The sequence below is a fragment of the Microtus ochrogaster genome, chromosome X (assembly GCF_000317375.1).
Source record: "Microtus ochrogaster isolate Prairie Vole_2 chromosome X, MicOch1.0, whole genome shotgun sequence".
NCBI lineage: Eukaryota > Metazoa > Chordata > Mammalia > Rodentia > Cricetidae > Microtus > Microtus ochrogaster.
In genome coordinates, this window is record NC_022026.1 from 41,466,737 (window position 1) to 41,489,083 (window position 22,347).

The 22,347-nt window shown below is 41.6% G+C and overlaps 1 protein-coding gene across 4 annotated transcripts in view; it reads left to right on the forward strand.

Annotated features, from left to right (window-relative positions):
- Positions 1–13,547: 13,547 nt before the first annotated feature.
- The window catches only part of Frmpd4 (FERM and PDZ domain containing 4), a 653,313-nt gene continuing 644,513 nt past the window's right edge, over positions 13,548–22,347 (forward strand). For 3 of the 4 annotated variants that reach the window (XM_026784756.1, XM_013350579.2, XM_013350580.2), the window contains exon 1: positions 14,174–15,063. In XM_026784756.1, coding sequence (XP_026640557.1) covers positions 15,023–15,063 — 41 coding nt within the window. In that variant the 5' untranslated portion in view covers positions 14,174–15,022. Of the gene's footprint in view, positions 13,837–14,173; positions 15,064–22,347 lie in introns of those variants that run through there. The other variant, XM_026784757.1, reaches the window with a different exon arrangement.

Below are 22,347 nucleotides of genomic sequence, written 5' to 3' on the forward strand. Positions count from 1 at the left end.
CTCTCTCTCTCTCTCTCTCTCTCTCTCTCTCTGTGTGTGTGTGTGTGTGTGTAGTAAATGGCTCAGTGAATATTAATTGAGTGAATTAATCAGTAAAGTATTAAATCAATACATGAAGGAGAGCTCAAAAACCTAGAACGATTTGTTCCAAGTGAGCTAGTTTTGTCCATGCATCTTACTTAAAGTTCACTGTCCTAATAGTAGTCAAGACTGAAGCAATTTATCCATCAAGCAGAAGTGCTGTTATTCAAAGTGGTTTGATTAGTTCTTGTCTAGGCCTGGGCCAAAGTGCAGGAACATTTTTTGGTGTGTCAGAAAGACAGCATCAAAGTGAAAGTGAGTCTGAGAGGTTTAAAATGAGTCCAAAATGCTAAAACGACTCTCAAGCAAATGGGGCGTTATGGTTTTTCTTCTTTTCCTTTTAAGCATTGCATAAGGATTCAAAATATTATTACATGGTTTATCACAGTACAGATTTATATTATGACAACCTGCATTTAAGATCTTAAAAATGACCCCTTCCTCTCGTTTTGTCTGTAGCTTATCACACTAGAGGGGATTCAGGGGGAAGGCTCTAATTATAATCCTCCATTAGCTGATGTTTAGTATATTCTAGAACACTATGGGCAAAAGGGTAGGGGTAAAGATATAAAAGGAATTAGGTGATTTAATGAGCCTAGTGAAAGGTGCATAGAGCAAATGTTGCTCTTAACCTTGAATAAAGTTCATCTGCCAGTGAGCTGAGCTTTTCATTTTTCTTCATTTTATAGATGCACGGCAGATTGGTTAAAGATTCAGATCTTGAATCTGTTCCTTCTGGATTTCAAAACTCCCAAAGCAGATGGGCTCTCAGAACATCTTGCCTCTCTCGGCCTTTAGGAAGAGCCACTCATGTGTCTCTATTGCATGGGGAGTGGAAGGGAAGTGGAAGATGGCAGCTTATTGTCCCTGTAAAGCGTACAGATGAAGAACGATGTGAACACTTAGAAAAACGCAGGCACTTATCATGTGGCTAACTTTTGTTTACTGGCTTGCTTGTTTGTTTTATTTATGAGACAGTAGTGTTCCTGCTTGCCCTAGGCTAGCTCCAGATCCACCTGCCCCAGACCCTTGAGTGCTGGTATTGCAGGTGGGCCCCACCACAACCAGCTATAGAAGAACTTAGGGAATGAAAGCAAAATCCTAGTGCCTTGATTGTTGTTCTTTCTAAAGGTTGTGTGTGTGTGTGTGTGTGTGTGTGTGTGTGTTCTTTTATTCATCCCTACAAGTTTTCATTCATCACCAAATAATGCAGCCATGTAGAAGTCAGAGCAAAACTTACAGGAGTAGGTTTCTTCATTCCATGTACATTCTGTGGGTTGAACTTGGGTCATCAGACTTGTGCAACAAGCCCCTTTTCCAAATACTGAGCCTTAAAAGTAATGGCCCACATTTAAATAATTTTAAGTCTCCTTTAATATAATTAAACATAATAGGAAAAATGGAATTGTATTTGTAGAACTTGAGACATTTTTCTTGCCTAAATCCATATTCGTAAGTTCCCTACATGGTGCTAGATATATCACACAGAAACAATGCTACTTTCTCATAGTATAATAAACCTCATATTTAATAAGAATTATTGTCACTACTTAGCTTTTCAGCCTCACCCTTTTGTCATCCCTGAAATGGGATAATAATACCTTTCTTGTCTAACTTGCAGGGTGATTTCCAGGACTAATGAACAAAAGCATTTAGAAAAATCGAACCTTACAAATGTACAGTATGAGTCATATCCTTATTTAATACCAATAAAAATAATAATCTTTAAAAATGAGCTTGTCTTGACTTCCAATTTCTAGTCTTTCCTCCCACCTCTGCAGAATATTGGGATGAGCATGAAGATAAAAAGAAAGTGGAAAAAAAAGATGAAAAGCAGGAAAATGGAGGAAAGAAAAATACCTCCTTCCTTCCTTCCCTCGGTCCTTTCATCCCTCTATCCCTTCTTTCTTTCTTTCTTTCTTTCTTTCTTTCTTTCTTTCTTTCTTTCTTTCTTTCTTTCTTTCTTTCTTTCTTCCTATCATTCACTTAGCCTCTTAAGAATCCCTTTCTTTAGCTGTTTAGCCCCCAGCTGGAAACATTGCTCCCTTATTGACCATCAAAGTCCTCTGCAGAAGGTAAATTAATGTTTGTACTAAATACATTCTATGTAGTGGCTTAAATGATGTGTTCCAAGAACCCTTCCGATTTGGACTCATAGCTTGAATATTACCTGAATACCAACTAAATGTTTTATAGCCCATATAAATCTGTATGTGACAAAGTGAACACATTGTCTTTCTCCTCAAAACCTTGTCTCAGGGGCATCTCCACTGGCCTGGGCTTCAAGTTTGACATTTAGTAGATTCTTTTATCCTACCCTACCTGTTTTCAAACATAACCAAACACTCAGTTCTGGTCATTTTTACCTCATACTCAATTCTGAATCGTTTCTTCCCACCCCATACATGTGTATGTATGTACACATGCATGTTTGAATGTAGGCTCATATTGCCACGTGGTTATATGTGTATCAATGTTGATTGCCCTCTACCCTATTTGTTTAGGGTATATCTTTCTACTGAACCCAGAGCTCAAAGGTATGGCTAATCTAGCTGGCCACCCTGCTCCATTCTGCCTTTGGGTAGTGGAATCACAAGTGTGCTGCCATGCCTACTTTGACATTTGAAAAATCACCCCAGCCTCAGTTCTTCATCCCTCCTCTTTCTGCAATAGATGCTCTCTTCTTCAGACTGGTTTCTTATTTCCAGTCCCCTTCCAGCAGTCACCAGAAGGATCTAACTAAACTGCTCACCAGGCAGGACCATTTTGACTTCAAACTCTTCCATGACGCAACATTCTCAAACTAGGTTCAGAGAAAGCTCATACGGATGTCTTAGTTGGAGGGTCAAATAGAGACCCTATCCTGTGGGTTAGGGTCTCTATTTCCATGAGGAACTACCGTTCCATATTTTCTTTCTGCGTCAGAATTCATGCATGGAAGCTATGGCTTTGGGAGCCTTTTTTTTTGTTCGGTTAGAATTGAAAGTGCAATGAACTAACGAGTGCCTATGATCTATGCCTGCCTGTCAGGGATCACCAGTCTACCTTCTCTTCTCCATGCAGAAGAAAGTCTAAGACCACTTACCTTCCTTGTATGCCCAGGCCTGCTTTCTTTCTTTGATGATCTTACTACATTATGGCCTGAATCATGAAATGAGACTGAACCCTCTCCTTGCCTCTAGGGTTCCTATACAAACAGTGCCTTTTCAGGTTCTAAGTCACACTCTCCAGGAAGCCTTTGCATGGTCCTTGGGTTGGCTTCTCTCTGACCACCTGCTCTGCATTATGGGCTAGTTCAGCATGGAGACACATTATAAGACAAAGTGAAAAAGACTCTGGATTCTGATCCTTTCCCTGCTGCTAATCACCCATGACTCTAAGCAGTCAGATACAGTTCATTCACTGGATCTTTGATTTCCCCACCCCTCACTTTATGGAGCATATATTCTGATAGAGGAAACAGTAAATCAAAAGAAACTAAAAAGATCCTATGGTATGACATGCAATGTAGAAAAACAGAGGAAGACAGTTCAGTGGCAGAGCATGTGACTGGTATGCTTGTGGTCCTAGGTTTAACCCCCCCCTGAAATGACCAAAAAAAGCTTGAAAGTGGAATTTTTGTATTTGAATGCCAAGCAGAACTTTCCTGGAAGGCACAACACATCCTATTGAGTATAGGGATCAGTGGATGCAGAAGGGGTTCCAGTTAGTTAACCACTGCAGTTATCTAGGTCAGAGACAATGGTGTCTTGGGTATATGACCATGATTACATAAGTGAAATACGTAAGATATGAAAATGTTTGGTTTTTATTTATTTTGTCCTGGTTTGTTTTATTTGATACAAGATCTCCAGAGGTTAGTGTAGCTGGCCTGAAACTTGCAATGTAACCAGGTTGGCCTTGAACTTGAGACAACCTCCCTGCCTCTGGCTTCCATATGCTCCTGAATGTTGGGCTCACAGGCACATGCCATCAATAGATCAAGTTTGGGTCAATTTCAAAAGTAGATTTGAAAGACTGGGTGACTGTTTTGAGGTGCGGTTTAAGGAGAAAACGTCAAAGGTGACGTCTAGATTTTGAAATGAAGCCGATAGAAGGATAGAGTAGGTTCACACACAGTGGGGGTTTCTCTATAGTAATTACTCTACAGGCACCTAAAGCTCGAGGCTCACATTAGATATCAAACATATCACATAGATATCAAACATTGAGAAGGCCATGAGAGTCCCAGACCAGAACTGTCACCTATAAATGGTGTTAAACATCTCCAAAGCCAATGAGATCACCTAAGAAATCAGCACAGATACTGAAGCAGAAGGAAATGCAGGAACTCTGATCTGAACAGGTCAACATGATGGGAAAGAGTGAGATAAGAGTAACAAGGAAGATACTGAGAAAGGATAAGCAGCAAGAAATAAAGATAACAAGAACAATATGGTGGCCCCAAAGCTGCATGACAGAAGTGTTTTCAGAGGATGTGGTCAGCTGAGTCAAGTAGCGTTAGAATTGAGCCTTGGCAGGTGAATTTAAAACACAGATGTCCATGGTTCCATGTTCAGAAATGGTTTCAACCCAGTGTTGAATACAAGAAAACAGATGGGCCAGATTCAGAGCACAGTGGGAGGAAGCAACCCAAACCTCTTAGAGAAGTCTGGCAGTGAAGACCAGCAGAATAAAAGGGTTTAGTTTTATTCTGGAGATGGGAATTGTTGCTGGCCTATTTTGTTTTCCTATTGCTGTGATAAATAACATAAGCAAAAATAATTTGGGGGAAGAAAGGGTTTGTTTCGGCTAACTCGTCAAGGTCATACATAGTCCATAGCTGAGGAAAGTCAGGGCAGTATCCCAAGGCAGGAAACTGAGGAGAGGAACTGATACAGAAGCCATGGCTCACTCAATATGGTATATATATGTTCAGCTAACTTTCTTATGCAAATTAGTACCACCTGACCAGGATGGCAACGTCCAAAGTGAGTTGGGCCCTCCCACATCTCTAGGCAATCCCTCCTTCTTCCCAGACTACTCTTGATTGTGTCAAGTGGGCAATAAAATCTAACCAAGATGCCTAGCATCCATAGAATGTCAGGGTTCAATTTCAAGAGTTGTATAAACCAGTTGTGGTGACTCATATCTGTAATAGAAGCAAAGGGGAGGAGAAGTAGGTGCATAAGCAACCCAAGGTCATCCTTGTTTATATACCAAGCTTATGGCCAACCTGGGATACATGAATCCTTGTCCAAAACAAACAAACAAGATTACATAAAGAACTAAATGTCTGAATGGAAATGGTCCAGCATTTTAGGGAACAGTACAGACAAGGGAGAAAGAAAGAGTGCCTGTTGAGGGCCTTGAGCAAGCCATACAGTCAAGAATCACACCCTGGAGGGTTGATGTGTCAACGGTTGGCAAGGAGCAGAAGGATGTCGAAGCACTTGGGCACAGAAGTATAGAAGAACCCTCACAGTTTCTATGCTGTGCATGATTTAATGACTTTGTTGTAAAATACCATGCAGCAGTGAGTTTGCTCACTGCCTTCTACATCCTATCTATCCTCAGATCCTGTTTAGCACATTCGACGACTATGGCTGTCATACACTACTTCCTTGTGCCATTCCTCTCTGTGCTCAATGCCACCTCTGTGTCCCACCTGAATGATTAAATCTGGCATTGAAGTTACTTTTGTGCCCCACCCGCAATCAGTTCACCAAAGAGTGTAGTACAGGTCAAATTAGAAATGCTTCCTTTCTGCTTTGTGTCAAAAAGTCCTCCTATAGCTCTTCATTCCACAGCCGGACCAGGCAGCTCTTCTGGCATATATACCCTGATCGACCTTACCTATGTCCCCTGTAAAGTCACCAAATCTCACTTCGTTCATCAGCGTGCTCATCTCCTCTTTCATTATTGTTGTTATTGTTATTACTTTGAATGCTTAAAATTTCTTTAACGTTTTTAGATTATTTTATTTTATGTGTGTGAATGTTCTATCTGCATTCATGTTTATGCTTGCTGTTGGTACTCATTGCCTTAAGAAGTCAGAGGAGGGCTTCAGATCCCCTCAAACTGGAGTTTATGAATAGTTGTGAGCCACTATGTGGGTTCTAGGAATTAAACCAGGTCTTCTTTGCAATCAACCAGTGCTCTTAATCCCTGAGACATCTCTCCAGACTTAAAAATTGGTTTTGGTATGACATGTGTGTGTGTGTGTGTATGTATGTCTTTATTCTAATTAATTGCTCCATTGCTCACCCCATATTCTCTTGTTGATCCTTTTTTCCCCAAATAGGTCTTCCTTCTGCTTTTATGTCCCATATATTACATTATCTTCTCTTTATCCCCTACCGTTAAACTTCTCCCTCATAGTCTCAATTTTATTTTCATGTTCCCCCGTATACTTACCTGTATATACAATTTTAAACCTAGGTTATGAATACAATAGAATACAATAGAAAACATGATGGTATTTTTAAAATCTGGCTTATATTATTTCCATCTCTGTCCATAATCCTGAAGATGTCAAAATTTTGTTCTTTTAAAAGGTAAATAAAAATCAGTTGTGTATATACATTCGGTATGTATATAAATGTACCATATTTTGTGTATCCAGTTATCTATTTCATTAAAATTTTATTAATTCTGATTTTATGTGTGATTGTCTGCCTGTATATTTGTGTACTATGTGTATGTAGGGCCCCAAATCACCAGAAGAGGGCAGCAGATACCCCTGGAACTGGACTTACAGATGCTTGTGAGCTGCCATGTGAGTGCTTGAAACTGAACCCAGATTTTCTGCATAGATTAGCAAATGCACTTAACTACAGAATCAGCTTTGTATTACTTCCCTCCACACACCTATTTTTTAGATTTAAAGATTTATTTTATTTTTTCATTGTTGTAGATTTATTTCATGTTTTGTCTGGATTTATGTATTTCATAATGTTTAGTGCCTGGTGCCAGAGCAGGTCAGAAGAAGCGTTAGATCCTGTCTTACTTGGAGTTTCTATTGCTCTAATGAAACACAACAACCAAAAACAACCAGGTAAGGACAGGTAAGGAAGTATATTGCTAAACTTCCAAGTAACAGTCTATAACTGAGGAAAGTCAGGGCAGAATTTCAAGCAGGACAGAAACCTGGAAACAGAAGCCATGGAGGAATACTGTTTACTGGTTTGCTACTCGTGGGTTGCATATCCTGCTTTCTTTCTTCTTGTTTAGATCTTATTTATTTTATTTCATGTATATGGGTGTTTTGTCTCCATGTATGTCTGTGCACCATGTAAATACAGTGCCCTTGAAGGCCAGAAGAGGCCTTGAGATCCCCTGGAACTGGGGATATAGGCAGTTGTGAGCCATTGTGTGGGTGCTGGAAATAGAACCTGTGTCCTTTGGAGGAACATTCAGTTATGCTCTTCCAAACTATTGAACCATCTTTCAGCACCCTCAATCTATTTTCTTATAAAACTGAGGATCACATGCTCAGGACTAACAACATATGCAGTGGATTGGGCCTTTCCACATTAATCAAGAAAATGCTCACCAACTTGCCTATAAGTCAATCTTATGGAGTCATTTTTTTAGTTGAGAGTCTCTCATCTCAAATGACTCTAGCTTGTATGAGGTTGATAGAGAACTAACTAACACATGTCCATTAGCACTGGAGTTGATAGCTGTGAGCACTATATGGGTACTTGCAACTGAACCTAGATCTTCTGCAAGGGCAAAAAGTGCTCTTAAGGCACTGAGCTATCGTTCCAGCATCTTCTCTAAAACTTTATTTGTAATTGTTTCAAATAATATGTATAGGCGTGGTAGGTATGTGCTGTAGCACGAATAATAAAACCCAGAAACGGATATTGGGGCTCAATCTGAAGATGAGAAAAACAAAGCAGTCAGCCACTTTCTCTTACTTCTACCTCAGACCAAAAATGGGTGAGATCCTGACTCCACAATTCCTGACGACTCCACACTCCACACTTCACTAAGTGACTTTTCTTCTCCCTTATACTCCTCTTTCTACCTCCCTACTGTTGGGATTAAAGGCATGGGATCCCAAGTGCTGGTATCCCCTTTGTGTGAGCTCTGTTTCTCTTTTAGACAGATTCAATCTTGTGCAGCCCAGGGTGGCCTTGAACTAACGGAGAGCCACCTTTCTCTGTTTCTAGAGTCTTGGAATTAAAGGTGTGTACCACCATTCCCTGGCCTGTATGGCTGATTAGTATGGCTGCTTTGCCCTCTTATCTTCAGGAAAGCTTTATTTATTAAAAATAAATAATATAGCACTATAATGTGCATGTGAATGCTGGTGCCACAGGAGGTTAGATGTGTCAGATCCCCACAGAACTATAGTTACAAGTATAGTCAGCTGCCTGATGTGGGGGTTGGGAATCAGTCCTCTGGAAAAGCAATGCATATTTGTAACCAATGAATCCTCTCTCCAGTCCTCCTCTATCTATCTATCTATCTATCTATCTATCTATCTATCTATCTATCTATCTATCTATCTATCTTTCTATCTATCTCTCTATCTATCTCTCTATCTTTCTATCTATCTATCTATCTATCTATCTATCTATCTATCTATCTATCTATCTATCTATCTATCTTTCTATCTCTCTATCTCTCTATCTCTCTATCTATCTATCTATCTATCTATCTATCTATCTATCTATCTATCTATCTTTCTATCTATCTTTCTATCTATCTATCTATCTATCTATCTATCTATCTATCTATCTATCTATCTATCTACTATCTATCAGGAGAAATGATTGATTCTGGCCACAATTCAAGAGTATAATCCATCATAGTAGAGATGTCAAAGATGCAGTAGCTTGAAGCAGATATTCACATCTCATCTATAATGAGGGAGTAGAGAACAATGAATGCCTAGGCTCCAATCACTTTCTCCATTTTTCCATTAATTGTTTTCTTTATTTATAGTATGTTCTTGTCTTACATAATATATTCAGATATTCCCCTCCTTCTATACCTCCAAGTTCCTTCCCACTTTTCCTCCCATCCAGATTCACCCCCTTTCTGTCTCTCATTAGAAAAAGGTTTCTAAGAGATAACATTAAATTATGTTTGTTTGTTTCTTTGTTTCTCTTTCTATATTGCTCCAGATGTTCTGGAATTTACTATGTAGAGCAGGCTTCCCTTGAACTCACAGAAATCCACCAGTCTCTGTCTCCAGAGTGCCAGATTAAAGATGGTCTTTGCTACTACGTGGTCTTTTTAAAATTTTAAATCACGGTACTCGTTTTAGATTAAAAAATATGTTTATAAGTATTTTACTGGCACCCTTGTCTGTGTACCATGTGTGTTCAGTGGCTATGAAGGTCAGAAAAGGGTGTTGGATTTCCTGGGTCTGCAGTTTACAGACAGTTGTGACTTGACATGTGGGTTCTGGCAATTGAGCCTGGGTTCTCTGGAAGAGCAGCCAGTGTTCTTAATTGCTGAGCCGTCTCTCCATTCCCTAAACACAGTAGTCTGAAGACAAACATACTGCCAGCCTTCTGAGTTCTCAAGCATACCACAGCTGTTCTTGCCTCAGGGCCTCTGTGCTTGCTCTGTCCTTGTTCCTTCTATGTGGTGTGCTCTCTTCATCATGAACCTTGAGTTCGAATGGATTCCTGTTCATCCTGTCTCTGTATCAGTGTCACCTCCTTCAGGAAGTCCTCTCTAAGTACTATATCATAAATACCTGCCTGCTCCCTCTCTTCTAATAAAAGTCACTTTAATTCTTTGTACATCATCATTGTCTATTTTCTCACTTTAAATCATTTCTTATTTCTTTTTTCTTCTCCTCCTCTTCTTCCTCCTCTTCTTCTTATTGCCTATTTTCTTTGCATCTTAGTTACTTTTCTATTGCTGTGGTGAGACATCATAACCAAGGCAACTTTGAAGATAAAACCTTCATTTGGGGGTGGTTTACAGTTTCAGAGGATGAGCCATCATAGTGGAGGAAAGTGGCAGCAGGCAGGCAGATGTGGCACTGGAGACTGAGCTGATATCTTTCATCCCAATCAGCAAGTTGGAGGCAGGGAGAATGAGACTGGGCTTTGTTTGAAATCTTGTAACCTTATTGTCAGTGACATACCTTCTCCAGCAAGACCATATCGAATTCTTCCCAAAACAGTACCACCGGCTAGAGACCAAGCATCCAAATCCAGCTATGGGAGTAGAATATTCAAACCACCACAAGCCACACCCTACATGAGCTGACTATGCGAGTAGAATATTCCATCATTGCCTAGAACAATCTGTGAAGAATGAGAGAATTTCCACAAATTGGTGGATCGTTTGCGTTTATTTCCTCACTGCTGTCATAAGGAGAGAAAACCCCTCAACCTCTCCCTATGTAGAATACCTAGCCCCATAGTGGACTCCCAGAAATTAGATAGGGAAGAAATTTCGTTCTTCTGAACATAAAATATAAAGTGATCCAGGGCCTCGGTGACTGGCCTCATCACTGAGCATTGAAATTTTAGGCAATGACATCCATCTTTGGTCGATTGCTGCGCAGCTCCCTGTTCCACTTTACAGTTGTGCACTTAAAGGAAGAACCTTTTTTTAACGGTACTGTCCAGGGTCAATATACTTGTTGAAATCCTTCTGGAGTCATCAGCCATGTACCTCAATTCCCATGGAGCCTAATTTCAAGTCATTTTAGTGAGGTGGGATTGTATTATTATTTAGATTTTAGACATGGGGAAACTGAGTCTCAGACGATTTAAAAAACTTACACTGAGTCTGATCACTGAATTGCTTATGTATTCGGCAGAGTTTGACAGTACATCTGTTTGTCAGAATGTCTGTTGATTGTAAGTAAAGCAAATTAAGCAGTTATTTTCACAAGGCAGCGAAATAGTTTCTGATGTGTAACTCTGCAAGGTCTAGAAAGACCTTTGAGATTATTCAGGCTGGAGCTGAATCTTCAGAAAATCACAGAGGTTCTCAAGATTCAACTCTGGGGCTTTTTGTTTGCTTTAGGCAGATCTGTTTCATGCTAGACAAAGAAATCTCTCCCGGATTCTCTGCGGCACACATCTGGCACAGAGAGAGGAATGGGACTGAAAAACCAGCCACTCAGATCTCATCCTGGCTGCCAGGCTGGCTCAGAGGTAGAAACTGGCTGTGTTAGCATGTTTCAAGGGAGTTAAGAAACAAAGGTGTGAGGAGGGAGCCCCCTTTGCTTTAGAAAATGCTATCAACCCATTAGAAAACATATCAGACAATTACTCTATTGGAGGAGAATAAAGGCCTGGAAGAGCCAGTCATTTCCCCTGGTACTGTTTTGCTGTGGAGAGGAGGCATCTGTACCATTCATAATTGTAGTGCAGAAATTGGCACAGCAAGAAACCCCAATGCCAGCTGTTCCAGGTAGACCAGATGTCTTGAGGGGAGGCTTTCTCTAAAAGTACATGAAATGCCTATTTCCTGTCACATTCACTGATGAATAAACAGCTATGTGATATCTGGAATAGATTTTTAGTTCAAAACTGGGGGGTTGAACCCAGGGACTTGTACATGCTAGGTAGGTGCTCTACCCCTAAGCTATACCCCTAAACCATACACTATTTCTTCCTTAATTGGATTCTCTTTATAAAAAAAAAGCTTTTCAATAGGTTCTGTTATCACAAGCAACAACTGTTGTCTTTTGAAACAGGACCTCATGTATTCCAAGCTGAACCCAAACTCTCCATGTAGTTGAGGATGAATTTGAATCCCAAATTCTCTTGCCTCCACCTTCTAAGTGCATTCTGGAGTTCTAGTCATGCACCGCTATGCCTGGTTTTTTTCTGTGCTGCCAATGGAAGACGGGGCCTTTTGCATGCTCGGCAAGTACTCTACCAACTGAGCTATGTCCTCAGCCCAGGGAATACCTTTCCAAGCATATTCTCCAAAGGGATTGCTTGATTTTCCCCTTCTCCCATCCCAGAGTTGGTCTGCTGCCAATATATTTTAAGCTGATCCTCTGCTACCAGATGTTAGAACACAGATGAGGGAAGATGCCGGCCTCCACTTTATTGGGGGGAAGTGTTAGAAGGGATGAAAGAGGGGAACTGGAGAAGATGAGAGGGTCTTCACCACTATCGTTAGTAATCCAAAAGAGGACAGAATGTGTAAGGGGAAGGACAGTGGCTTAGTCACATATAAACATCAGCCATGATGTCACAGAGGCAACAGTTCTTACCTGAGATGTTTGACATTGGCTGTGAATTTAAAAAAGCATGTAGTTTATTCAGCATTATCTATTAAGATCATTCTATATCTAGGTAACTGTTTTAGGCATTAGGATCTAGCAGGGAAAACCAAAACCCAAACGAAGCCAAAGAGAGATCTCTGCCTTGTGCAGCATTCCTGACAGTGGAAGATTCAGAAAGCACCGATGAGAAAAAGAAATTATGTAATATACCAGCAGGTGAGAAGTGCAACAGCAACAGGAAAAACAAAGCATCAAATAATGACAAGCTAATGGGTCCAGAGTATGGGGGTCTTGCGTTTCTACAGGTTTCTGTGGAAGGAGTATTCATGTGCAGAGTTGACAGCGTGAGCAGCCAAACATACAGCTATCTGATGGAAGAATATCCCAGGCTCAGGGAACAACCACTGCAAAAGAGAGTAACTTATGATGGAAGCCTAAGGTTGAGATGTAAGTTTGGGGACTAGCAAGGACACCAGTAATACTAGAACCAGGTGAGTGGGTGGGAGCGGGAAGGAGGGAGGGAGAGCTGTGAAGAGAAGTTCTGAAATATTGTGGGTTCCCAGCATTTAGGGATTTGTTGATTTTTGTTGGACAGAGACTTTCTCTTAAAGAAGAATAGAGAGAACTCTTAAGCAGTTTCGTTCAGATATGGAACCTTTTCAGACCCATGGTGTTTTATGTGATTTTTTTTGTTTTTTATTTGTGTGTATGTGTGTGTGTGTGTGTTTCTAATCTGTGTTTGCAAATAGACTGGCATAAAAAAGGATTTCTCTGGTTTTATCATGTTGCCTTTTATGACAAGTTGCTACGAGACTCAAATGCACACACACCTTAAAAATTATAAAGCATACTCAAACTATAATTATTTTTGCAAACAATTGGGTGTTCAAATGCCAATGTCTTCCTTGCATCCTGATCTCCAGAAGTTACAAATAAACTAGGCTACCCATACGATGCTAAAGGAAAATTGCCCTGCCTATTCGAAAGAAAATCTGTAATTTATGTCTGAGTTTTATTTCATCTAGATTGTGCAGATTGCTACTGATTTTATGTTTAATTTGGAGAGAAATGCCTTAAAAATAACGTGGAAGTACTGGGTCTGAATACTGAAGACTTTAAATATAACAGCAGAAGCAGAAGTCTGGGAAGTTTAAACCTATTTCCTCTTCCTTAATCCCTTGGAGAGAGAGAGGCGCACTGGCTAGCTGGAGCCTCCAAGCCAGAGCCTCCAATCTTTCGCAGGAGGCATTGGCTCTTTGCGGCGGCGGCCCTGTCGCCAGGTGAAAGCTGTTTGCGGGTGGGAGTACGCACCCTAGTGAGGCCAGCTGACCTTCACAGACTCTGGGGAGCAACTGTGAAGGGTCTGGGAGACGACTCCTTCAGACTCCAAGAGAAAGAAGAAAAAAGGGGGAGCCCTGAAAGAAGCCTGAGCCTCCAAGAAAGATAGCAGTGAGTTACGGAACAGGCGTGATTATCCAAGGTAATTATGTAAAAGAGAAGCAAGCCTAGGAGTTCTAAATGGCTGCAACTTGGAGTTTACTCTGTCTAAGGTGAGTGTTCAGTGTTCGTGTTCCTGTCTCTCTGCCAAGGTTTCTCTCCCCCATCGCCTTTTCTGGCTTTTGCCCACCCTCAATTTGAAAAGGCAGCTTGCTCCGCCCGCCAGACCCCACTGGCAACATTTCTCTTCCCTGTCATCCTCCGCCCCTCCTAATTAGCCCTGTACCCCGCCCCCACCCAGCTCCTGGGACCCTGAGTTCTCTTCTCCTCTAGTAAGGAGCAGCTGTGTTTATCCCCGCACCCCGCAAATGCATCCTGTGCTTATTTCACCGACGCTGCCGCGGTGCTGCTGTCCAAAGAACACACCTTTCCAGCCAGCCCAGCAGCCACGTCTCGCTCCAGTGGTTCAGGGAAAGCAGAGGAAACTCTTGAGCTCTCCAAATCGAACCCACTCCACTGGGCATCTTCCTTCCCTTCCCTTTGACAAACGATCCCATCTCAATAATGCTCCTTCCTTTATGATCCCTAGTTCTGTTTACGGAAGCCTAGGGCCGCCTGGGGTTGCATTGCTCTCCCTATGGTTTTTGGAGACTGGAGGTGGTGTTTTACAGTCCTGCAGCACACTAAGGACTGTTGGAGCAGATCTGAAAGATCTGGAGGCTCCGGAGCGGGTGACAGGGGAGTGCCCCCTCCCCCTGGTCTAGTGGGGGTAGGGAAAAGAGAAAGGGACTAGGCTTGGGGAAGGAGGCAGGGAGGCAGCTGCAGTACTGCGAGGGGTGCGTGCGCCTGTGCCAAGCTTGCCCGCCGCCTCCTGGTTCAGTCTGCGATCTTCGGCGCGTGGGACACAGGGAAGCAGGAGCGGAGCCCCGCGCCCTGGCCTTTGGTCCTCTGGGCGCCTGGCGGTCCTCGGGGCCAGAGCTCTTGGGGCGGGGCGCAGGACCCGGACCGTGCTCTCCGCCCCCGCCGCTAGCGCCCAGCCTGGCTCCCTCTCCATTGAGTTTTCCCGAAGCGGGCGCCCATCAATGGTCCTGCTTGGGGATGCACACGCAGCTCACGGCCGGAGGGGGGTAGCAGCCGCCGCCTCCAGGTACTGGCCCTCCTGGGTCTCCGCCACCACCCGCTGCTGCCGCTCAAGCCCCAGGCGCACTGAGTTCCTGACCATGGGGCTGCTGAGGCTGCCTTTGCTGGCGTGAGAAGGGGCAACAGAGCTCCCAGGCTCTGGGGTCCCCAGCTGTCTGCATGGATGTCTTCAGCTTTGTGAAGATTGCAAAGCCCTCCAGGTAGGGACCGCGCGGGTTTTCTTTGCACCTAGGGCTGCCGCGGAAACTTGGTGCTTTATTTTTCTGGGGTCTGGAAAGAGCAAAAGCTTAAAAGAGCAGCCGGGTTTAAGGTAGAACCAAAACCAGAGGACCGGAGGTTGCTGCTTTCAACTTATTTCTCCCTTTCTGATGGGGTTTTATAGCCACAAGCATAGAGAACACACACACACACGATATTCAAGGCAGCTTGTTTTCCCTTAGGAAAAACCCCAGTGGTGCTTTAGGGGTCACAGTATATGTTAAGGGCCAAGAGAAGATGGTTGTAATTGATTTTGCTAAGGAAAGCCAAAAGTACTTGGGTACTTGCTTTCCAAGCAAGCACCCAAAGTGTCCCCCTATTTTCCACCTCTAAATTAGACCTCTATGCTCTGGAAAAGTCAGTTTGAAGGTTGACCCGGATGTCTTCAGCAGCGACCCAGATGGCAAAGTCATGGAGGTAGAAGAGAAGAATTCAGCCATTCTTTAAGTAACGGTGGAATCTAAAGCCTTGAAGATTTAGAAATGGGCTTATAAGTAGCTGTTAGTATTGAAGACAAATGGTCGAATCAGGCTGATTCGATGGTGGGAGAGTAGTAAGTAACACTGCCACATTGGGGCCACCGAAGTAGCATCTGGTCTGAATATTCTTCTGCCTTCTGCCCTGCTATCTTCCAAAGCCTTCTTTGAAACCAACAAGTCTTGTGTCTTGTGCTTGGGGCAATAATTGGGAGAGCTGGGTAGGAGAGGTGTTGGAAAACCATGCCTTCTCACTTCCTTGCAAGTCTGTGGCAGAGGTATCCCTCTGTCCTGGAGATCTGAGGGAGTAGACCCTAGCACACAGGGATTTTTAAATTTCAGTACAGAGAGTAGCATCCTATGTTTTCCTTTATTTTTTTTTAGATAAGAGTAAAATGTATTGATTGTGTAAAGCAAGGATGAACAACCTCAAAATCCTGAGGCAGAAAAATGTATTGACTTGGATTTGTCCAGTTCTACTTGAGGCACTCATAGCCCTCTGGTTTAGATATTTCCAAAAAAATCACAGTTCTTTGTTTTCCCTGCCCATCCCCATATGCCCTCAATCATACAGGTCAGTCTTCATGTCAGACATTAATTTCTAAAGGGAAAGGTTCCCCATGCAACTTACTCTGGGTAGATTGAAGATACTGGGATGCTAGAGAAATATGTGTCTTAGAGACACCCATGAGAGTTCCCTGTACATTAGAAGACAGATGTGTGAAGTTGCCAATGACTGTAATGTGAGAAATTATTTGCTTTCATGCTAATGTTTCAGAGAATCATGGCTCCATACCACTGTCCTATTAATTTCCTGCATACTTCTGTCTATGGCTGGATAATAGACAGGTATCAAATAAGAATCATGTTCAGGAAAGTGCTAAGGGCCAACTCTGGGATGATGTGGTGCCTGGCCTCTGTGTGACAGATGGAAATGAGACTCGAGGACAGAAAAGTTCAGTTGAGAACATGAGTGGACGAAATAACAGAATTTTGGGTGGACTCGCGTGAAAACCAGCAGGATTCACAAAGCACCCAAATACTCCATTGTAGTCCTTAAACTTTGGATCCCTGGGGAAATCGGTAATACATGACAATGAAAAGATGAATTATATCTATTTTTGTTAGATTCTAGTATACCTTTGTGGTTTACACAAGTCACACAAGTCAGAGGTTTTATAAAAATCCAGGCCAGGCTGTGTGTGTGTGTGTGTGTGTGTGTGTGTGTGTGTGTGTGTGTGTGTGTGTGTGTATGGGGGCAGAGATTAGAATCTATTTTTAAAAAAGAGTTTAAAATTTAGTAAATGAGTATGAATTTTACTTTCTGTCCTTATGTCATCCACTGGAATGTTTGTTCTAAAGGGAGAAAGTGCTTATGTTCCAAACCAATGTGCCCGCCGAGAAACCTTACAGCCTCCTAGAGTGCCTCTTTTGCTCAGTTTGAGCTCCAGGATGGCCCTCAAGCTGGAACAGCGATGGCTTTAGGAGGTCTTCAGCTGTTTGCTTCTGCCCTTGAAATAAGGTGTGTGTGTGTGTGTGTGTGTGTGTGTGTGTGTGTGTGTGTGTGTGTGTGTGCCTTAAACACTGTTAGAAAAATCACGTATAAACGTGCTTACATGGCAGGATTTCCCTGATTTCAGGGTGAATAATCTTCCTAAGGGATTTAACTTTGATCAGCATGGTGACTTGAACGCTTCAATTCTCCCAGCTTTACAGACAAATACACGCAGTTGCCCTAGGTTTGGTTCTTAGCCTTGTCTTTGGTTCTTAGGAACTTCCGTTTTTAAAATGTTGATTCCGAAAACAGCTGTTGTAACTGCTATGTACCAAGTGTCCGATCTGTGAGTAAAGACGGTGATCATTAAAGCGCAATCCAAGAGAATATTAATCTATGCTGAAATCAATAAGCCAACTGCTTTGAATTTCTGAGGAGCCTACATTTAACTATTTATCTGCTGACATGGTGCCTTTTTAATCACATGAAAAGTCAGAGTTCTAATTGCCCCTCAAGAACTCAGTACATCTTACCATTGCCACTTAAATACTGCCAAGCTAGATTAGCTTGCAAGTGGCGGTGACCCTTTAAGCCATCTGTGTGAGTTAGGGCCCTTGATTGCGTTCATTGTGTGTGGCACCCTGTGTCATGGTTCTGTCCAAAGATGTTTTTCGTATTCTAATTTTCTGGTTATTAAACATCTTGATAGTTTATGTGCAGTTTTAACATTACTGTTTCCTTGGTAACAGTTATATATCATTTTTTTTCATTCTTGTAGATGAGAGCATTACAGATGATTGCTTTATAACCCAGGAATAGTATAAAAATAGGCATATATTTTTATTGTTACTGCTCTTAGTGTTGACTGTTTCATTTGTAAAGCAGATGCACTGTCGCAAGTGTTTATAGAAGAACACAGTTCAGTAGAAAAACATATGATTATGCTGCCTTTGCCTGAGGGAGGTGAGTTGAAACCCCGAAATCATAGGGGTTTTATTAAACTGAGCAATACGTTCAGGAATTGAGTGGCAAACTTTATTTCAATTTGTTGGTGAGGTCCCAAGTATCGATGCAAAGATTCTCCATTATGGCAGTAAGAAAATTCATAAAAAGCTGTATTTTACATTTTTAAATTGTTTCATGGATTATTTTGCTTTACCATTATTATTTTTGCATATAGCAGTGACTAAAATGTGGGAAAGTGTTAATGTTGTTGCAAGTACCTTAACTTTTGAAGAAGAATGAAATATTTTCATTTATAATTTTCTTCGATTTTGATAGAAAAACCTACTTTAGATACAATGAAGCTTGCCTTGTTTTTCCTTTACATTATCCAGAATTAATCACTTCCCAGGAAAGAGGGAAGTTAAAGAAGGAGACAAAAGAGTATAGCCTTCTAGGCCTCTCTATCCCCCCCCCCCAGTGATTTTGGCAATGTCATTGACAATAGGGAGCTCTAGAGAATAGCAGTGAAAGACCCCAAAGACTCTGGATTTGAATTTTATTAAAGATGCTACTTGCTCATCTTCTGAGTCCTTTCTGGTTCTGCTGACTTCTATGGCTGTCAGGAGGCGAAATGATGAAGAGTTTCATAACAGAACTAGATTCCTGTTTTAGGAATATTTAACTTTAGTTTCCCAGGGGCTGCTAGTCAGTCAGCTTTAGGGAGAAAGTACCTAGCTCATGCTCCCTGCCATTTCAGTCCTCCCTCTCTCCTTCCCTCCTCCTCTCCCTCTCTCCCTCCCTCCCATCCTTCCTCCCTCCCTCCCTCTCTCTCTATCCTTCTTCCCCTTCCTCCCTCTCTCCTCTTTTATAGAGACTGTAGTGGTGGTGAAAGTTGTGATTTAAAGGCATGTCTTGAAAATACTTGTTTTTTGCTTATAGCTCTTGCAGCTAGTTAGTTATTCTCTCCTCTTTACACAGACACACAGAGACATAGAGATAACACACACACATGCACACAAACACATATACACACGTGCACACATACACATGCCTACACACACAGTTTGCCATAGTAGTTTAGCATTATTGGTGTTTAAGCAATGTATCTCTATGCTGTTTTTGCTTTTCCTTTCTCTTTCTTTGCCTACTGTGCTGGGGATGGAATGTAAAATTTTGCATGCTTCTACTGAGTAATCGTCCTAGCCTCTAGAAATGTATAATCTTTAAGGAACCATCTTGAAAACACTGATTTCTGCTTTTAACATACTAGAAAAAATTGAGGCTTTAAAAAAATGGTTGAAACATGCATATAGTTCTGAAGCTCACCACTCTCATGTATCATCAAGTGCTTTTATGTTACTTGTTTTTGTTTTTTTTTTTTTGTAACAGTTTCTCACTGTGTAGCTCTGGTTGACCTGGAACTCTCTATGTAGACCAGGCTAGTCTAGAACTCACAGAACCGCCTTTGCCTCCCCAGTGCTGGGATGAAAGGCATTCACCACATACCCTGCCACTTTCTTTCTGTTTTTATTGAGAGAGTGCATCTAGTTGAATCTGTCCTCCAACTCACTATGTAGCTGAGGATGACATTGGCATTTCTGATACTCTTGCCTCCTCTTCCCAATGCTGTGATTATAGGGATAAAATACCATACCTAATTTATGTAATACTGGAGGCCTAACTAAGCATTTCATGCAAGTTTTTTAAGTAGACTACCAACTGAGCTCAATACCCAACCCCATGAAAAGATCTGGAACCTCATCATATCAAGAGAGAATTATGAGGAGGTTAAACCTCCTCATAAATCAGCAAACTGTGATTTAAATGCCAAATCCAGCTTGGTATTATGGGACATTCTGTGCGCTAAGAATGAATTTGTTATTTTTAAATGGTTTAACAAAACAAAAGAAAAAAATACAAAATTAAAATTCTGGTATTCATAAATAAAGTTTTATTGGAACACAGCCATGCCCATTCATTTTATAGTGTCTATGACTGAATTTTCTGTACAATAAAGTTGAAAACATGCCATAGAAAAGCTGTTTCCCAAAGTCTAAAACATTTACAGTCTCTTACAGAAACTTTATTTTTTCCTTCCTTCTGTTCCTAGCTTCCTTCCTTCCTTCCTCCTTCCTTTCTTCTTTTCTTTTTAAAAATTTGTCTTATTTGTTTTTTGAGAAATTCATACAATGAATTTTAACTATCTGTACCCTTTCACCCAACTCCTCCTAGAATTCCTCTCTGGATGTGTGGTCTCCTTCTGGAGCATCCTTGACAACACTCTTAACAAAGGACAACACTCCTAAAGAAAACGGACTCTTCCATTGTCCAGCAGCTAAGGATAGCTTATAGCTCCTAGGGTAGGGTATCCACCTAGTATCTCCATGCTGACATTTGGTGTGGCTTGAGTTTGTATTGGGGTTGTGTATGCTGTCACAATTGATATGTGTCATATGTATAGCTGCCCTGTTGTAGCTAGAGAACAGTGTTTCCTTGTAGTCATCTACCACTTCTGACTCTCACAGTTATCTCTTCCCTCTTCCACAATGATCTCTGAACTGTCAGGAAAGGGGTTGTGGCATAGATGTTTGTAGAAGGAGTGGCGGGCTGCGTTCCTACCGCTCTGCTCCAGGCCACCTGGCTAGCTTATGCCCCGAAATAATAACACAAAAACTGTATTCATTTAAACACTGCCTGGCCCATTACCTCTAGCCTCTTCTTGGCTAATGCTCATATCTTGATTAACACATTTCTAATAATGTGTGTACCGGGAAAGATTCAGCATGTCTGACCTGGTGGCTGGCTCCATCGTGTCTGACCCAGAGAGGAGAGGCATGGCAATTGCCTCACCTCATCCCAGCATTCTGTTCTGTTTACTCCACCTACCTAATTTTCTGTCCTATCAAAGGGCTAAGACAGTTTCTTTATTAACCAATGAAATCAACTCAAAAGAGAAGACCCTCCCACATCAGATGTTACATTTAGGACTGAGCAATCTGCAGGCTGAGTCTCTGTTCTTTGGTCGCTTGTGGGCTTTGTATTTATCATCATCTGTGGCAAACAGAAAAGTCTCTGATGAGGTCTGAGTGATGCATCCATCTGTGGGTATAGTGATTCATCATTAAGAGTCAGTTTAATACTATGTTCATTGAGCAGAAAAATACCAGTTGGTTCTATCCTAGGGTCTGTGACTTGCTGGCCACAGGGAGAGTCTTAAATAACTCAAGCTGACCTTAGACTCCCAATTCTACCTCCAAAGTGCTGGAATTACAGGGTTTCACAATTATACCCAGATGTAGTAGCATTTCCTGTTTTCTTTCTTTGTCACTGTCCAGACATAGGTAAACACATGTGCTCCCATGCCAGATAAATATTAAGTACTCAAATTCACTGGCATATATTCACAACTAAACCAAACTCTATTTTTATTGAAACTTAAGATATTCAATATTTCAACTGTTTGAACCTAGCCCTCATCATACTTCTCCCACAGGATGTACCCGGGAACATTAATAACGCAGATTCCTTGGTCACTCAATTGGCCTGTTTTCTTTGGCCTGGTGAATTCCTCTACAGAGTGTTACTGGCTTTTCAGAGGCTTTTAGATATATAATTCAACTTGGGTGAAAAATTAGTGTCAATAATACTGGGACAACTTTCTCTAGCATGTGCCAGGAGCTGGTGATGGAGGGAACAGGAGAATGCTAGGATTTCCTTACAGGACACTTGAGCCATTGGATGCAAATGGCAACTGACCTTCATTAATCTGTTTCCAAAGGAAATACTAGATAAGTAGATTTCTTTTGTATGCAGAGGAATCCAGGTAACTTCGAAGAATCTGCAATTGAGCTGAACTTCACTTCTGAAGAATTTCACACACACATTCCTTGGAATGGAAACCATTTTTCTACCACGGCGTGCAATGCAGCTCACTTCTTTAGTAATTAGGGTCATTATGAACCTAGTCTCTGGGAAGTATCTGGAAGAAATCTAAGCCTTGGTTTTAGATAACAAAGTTCACATTCCTAATTTTTCGCTAGCATGGAGAAAAGAAGAATTTCCTGACTGAAGGGTCACATTTTCATGTAGGGCTTACAAATTTGACATGTGACAAATACCCTCTACTAAATACAAAGTGAATGAAGTTGTGTACAATCCATTCTAATTCAAGTTGCCAATCAATGGCCATATATATTTAGCTGAACAATGACCACAATCGGCAAATAAGCAAGTGCAAATATTGAAGTGTTAAAAATAAATGGCCAGAGGCATGGAGAGATAGTTCAATAGTTAAGAATAGTGTCTGGGAG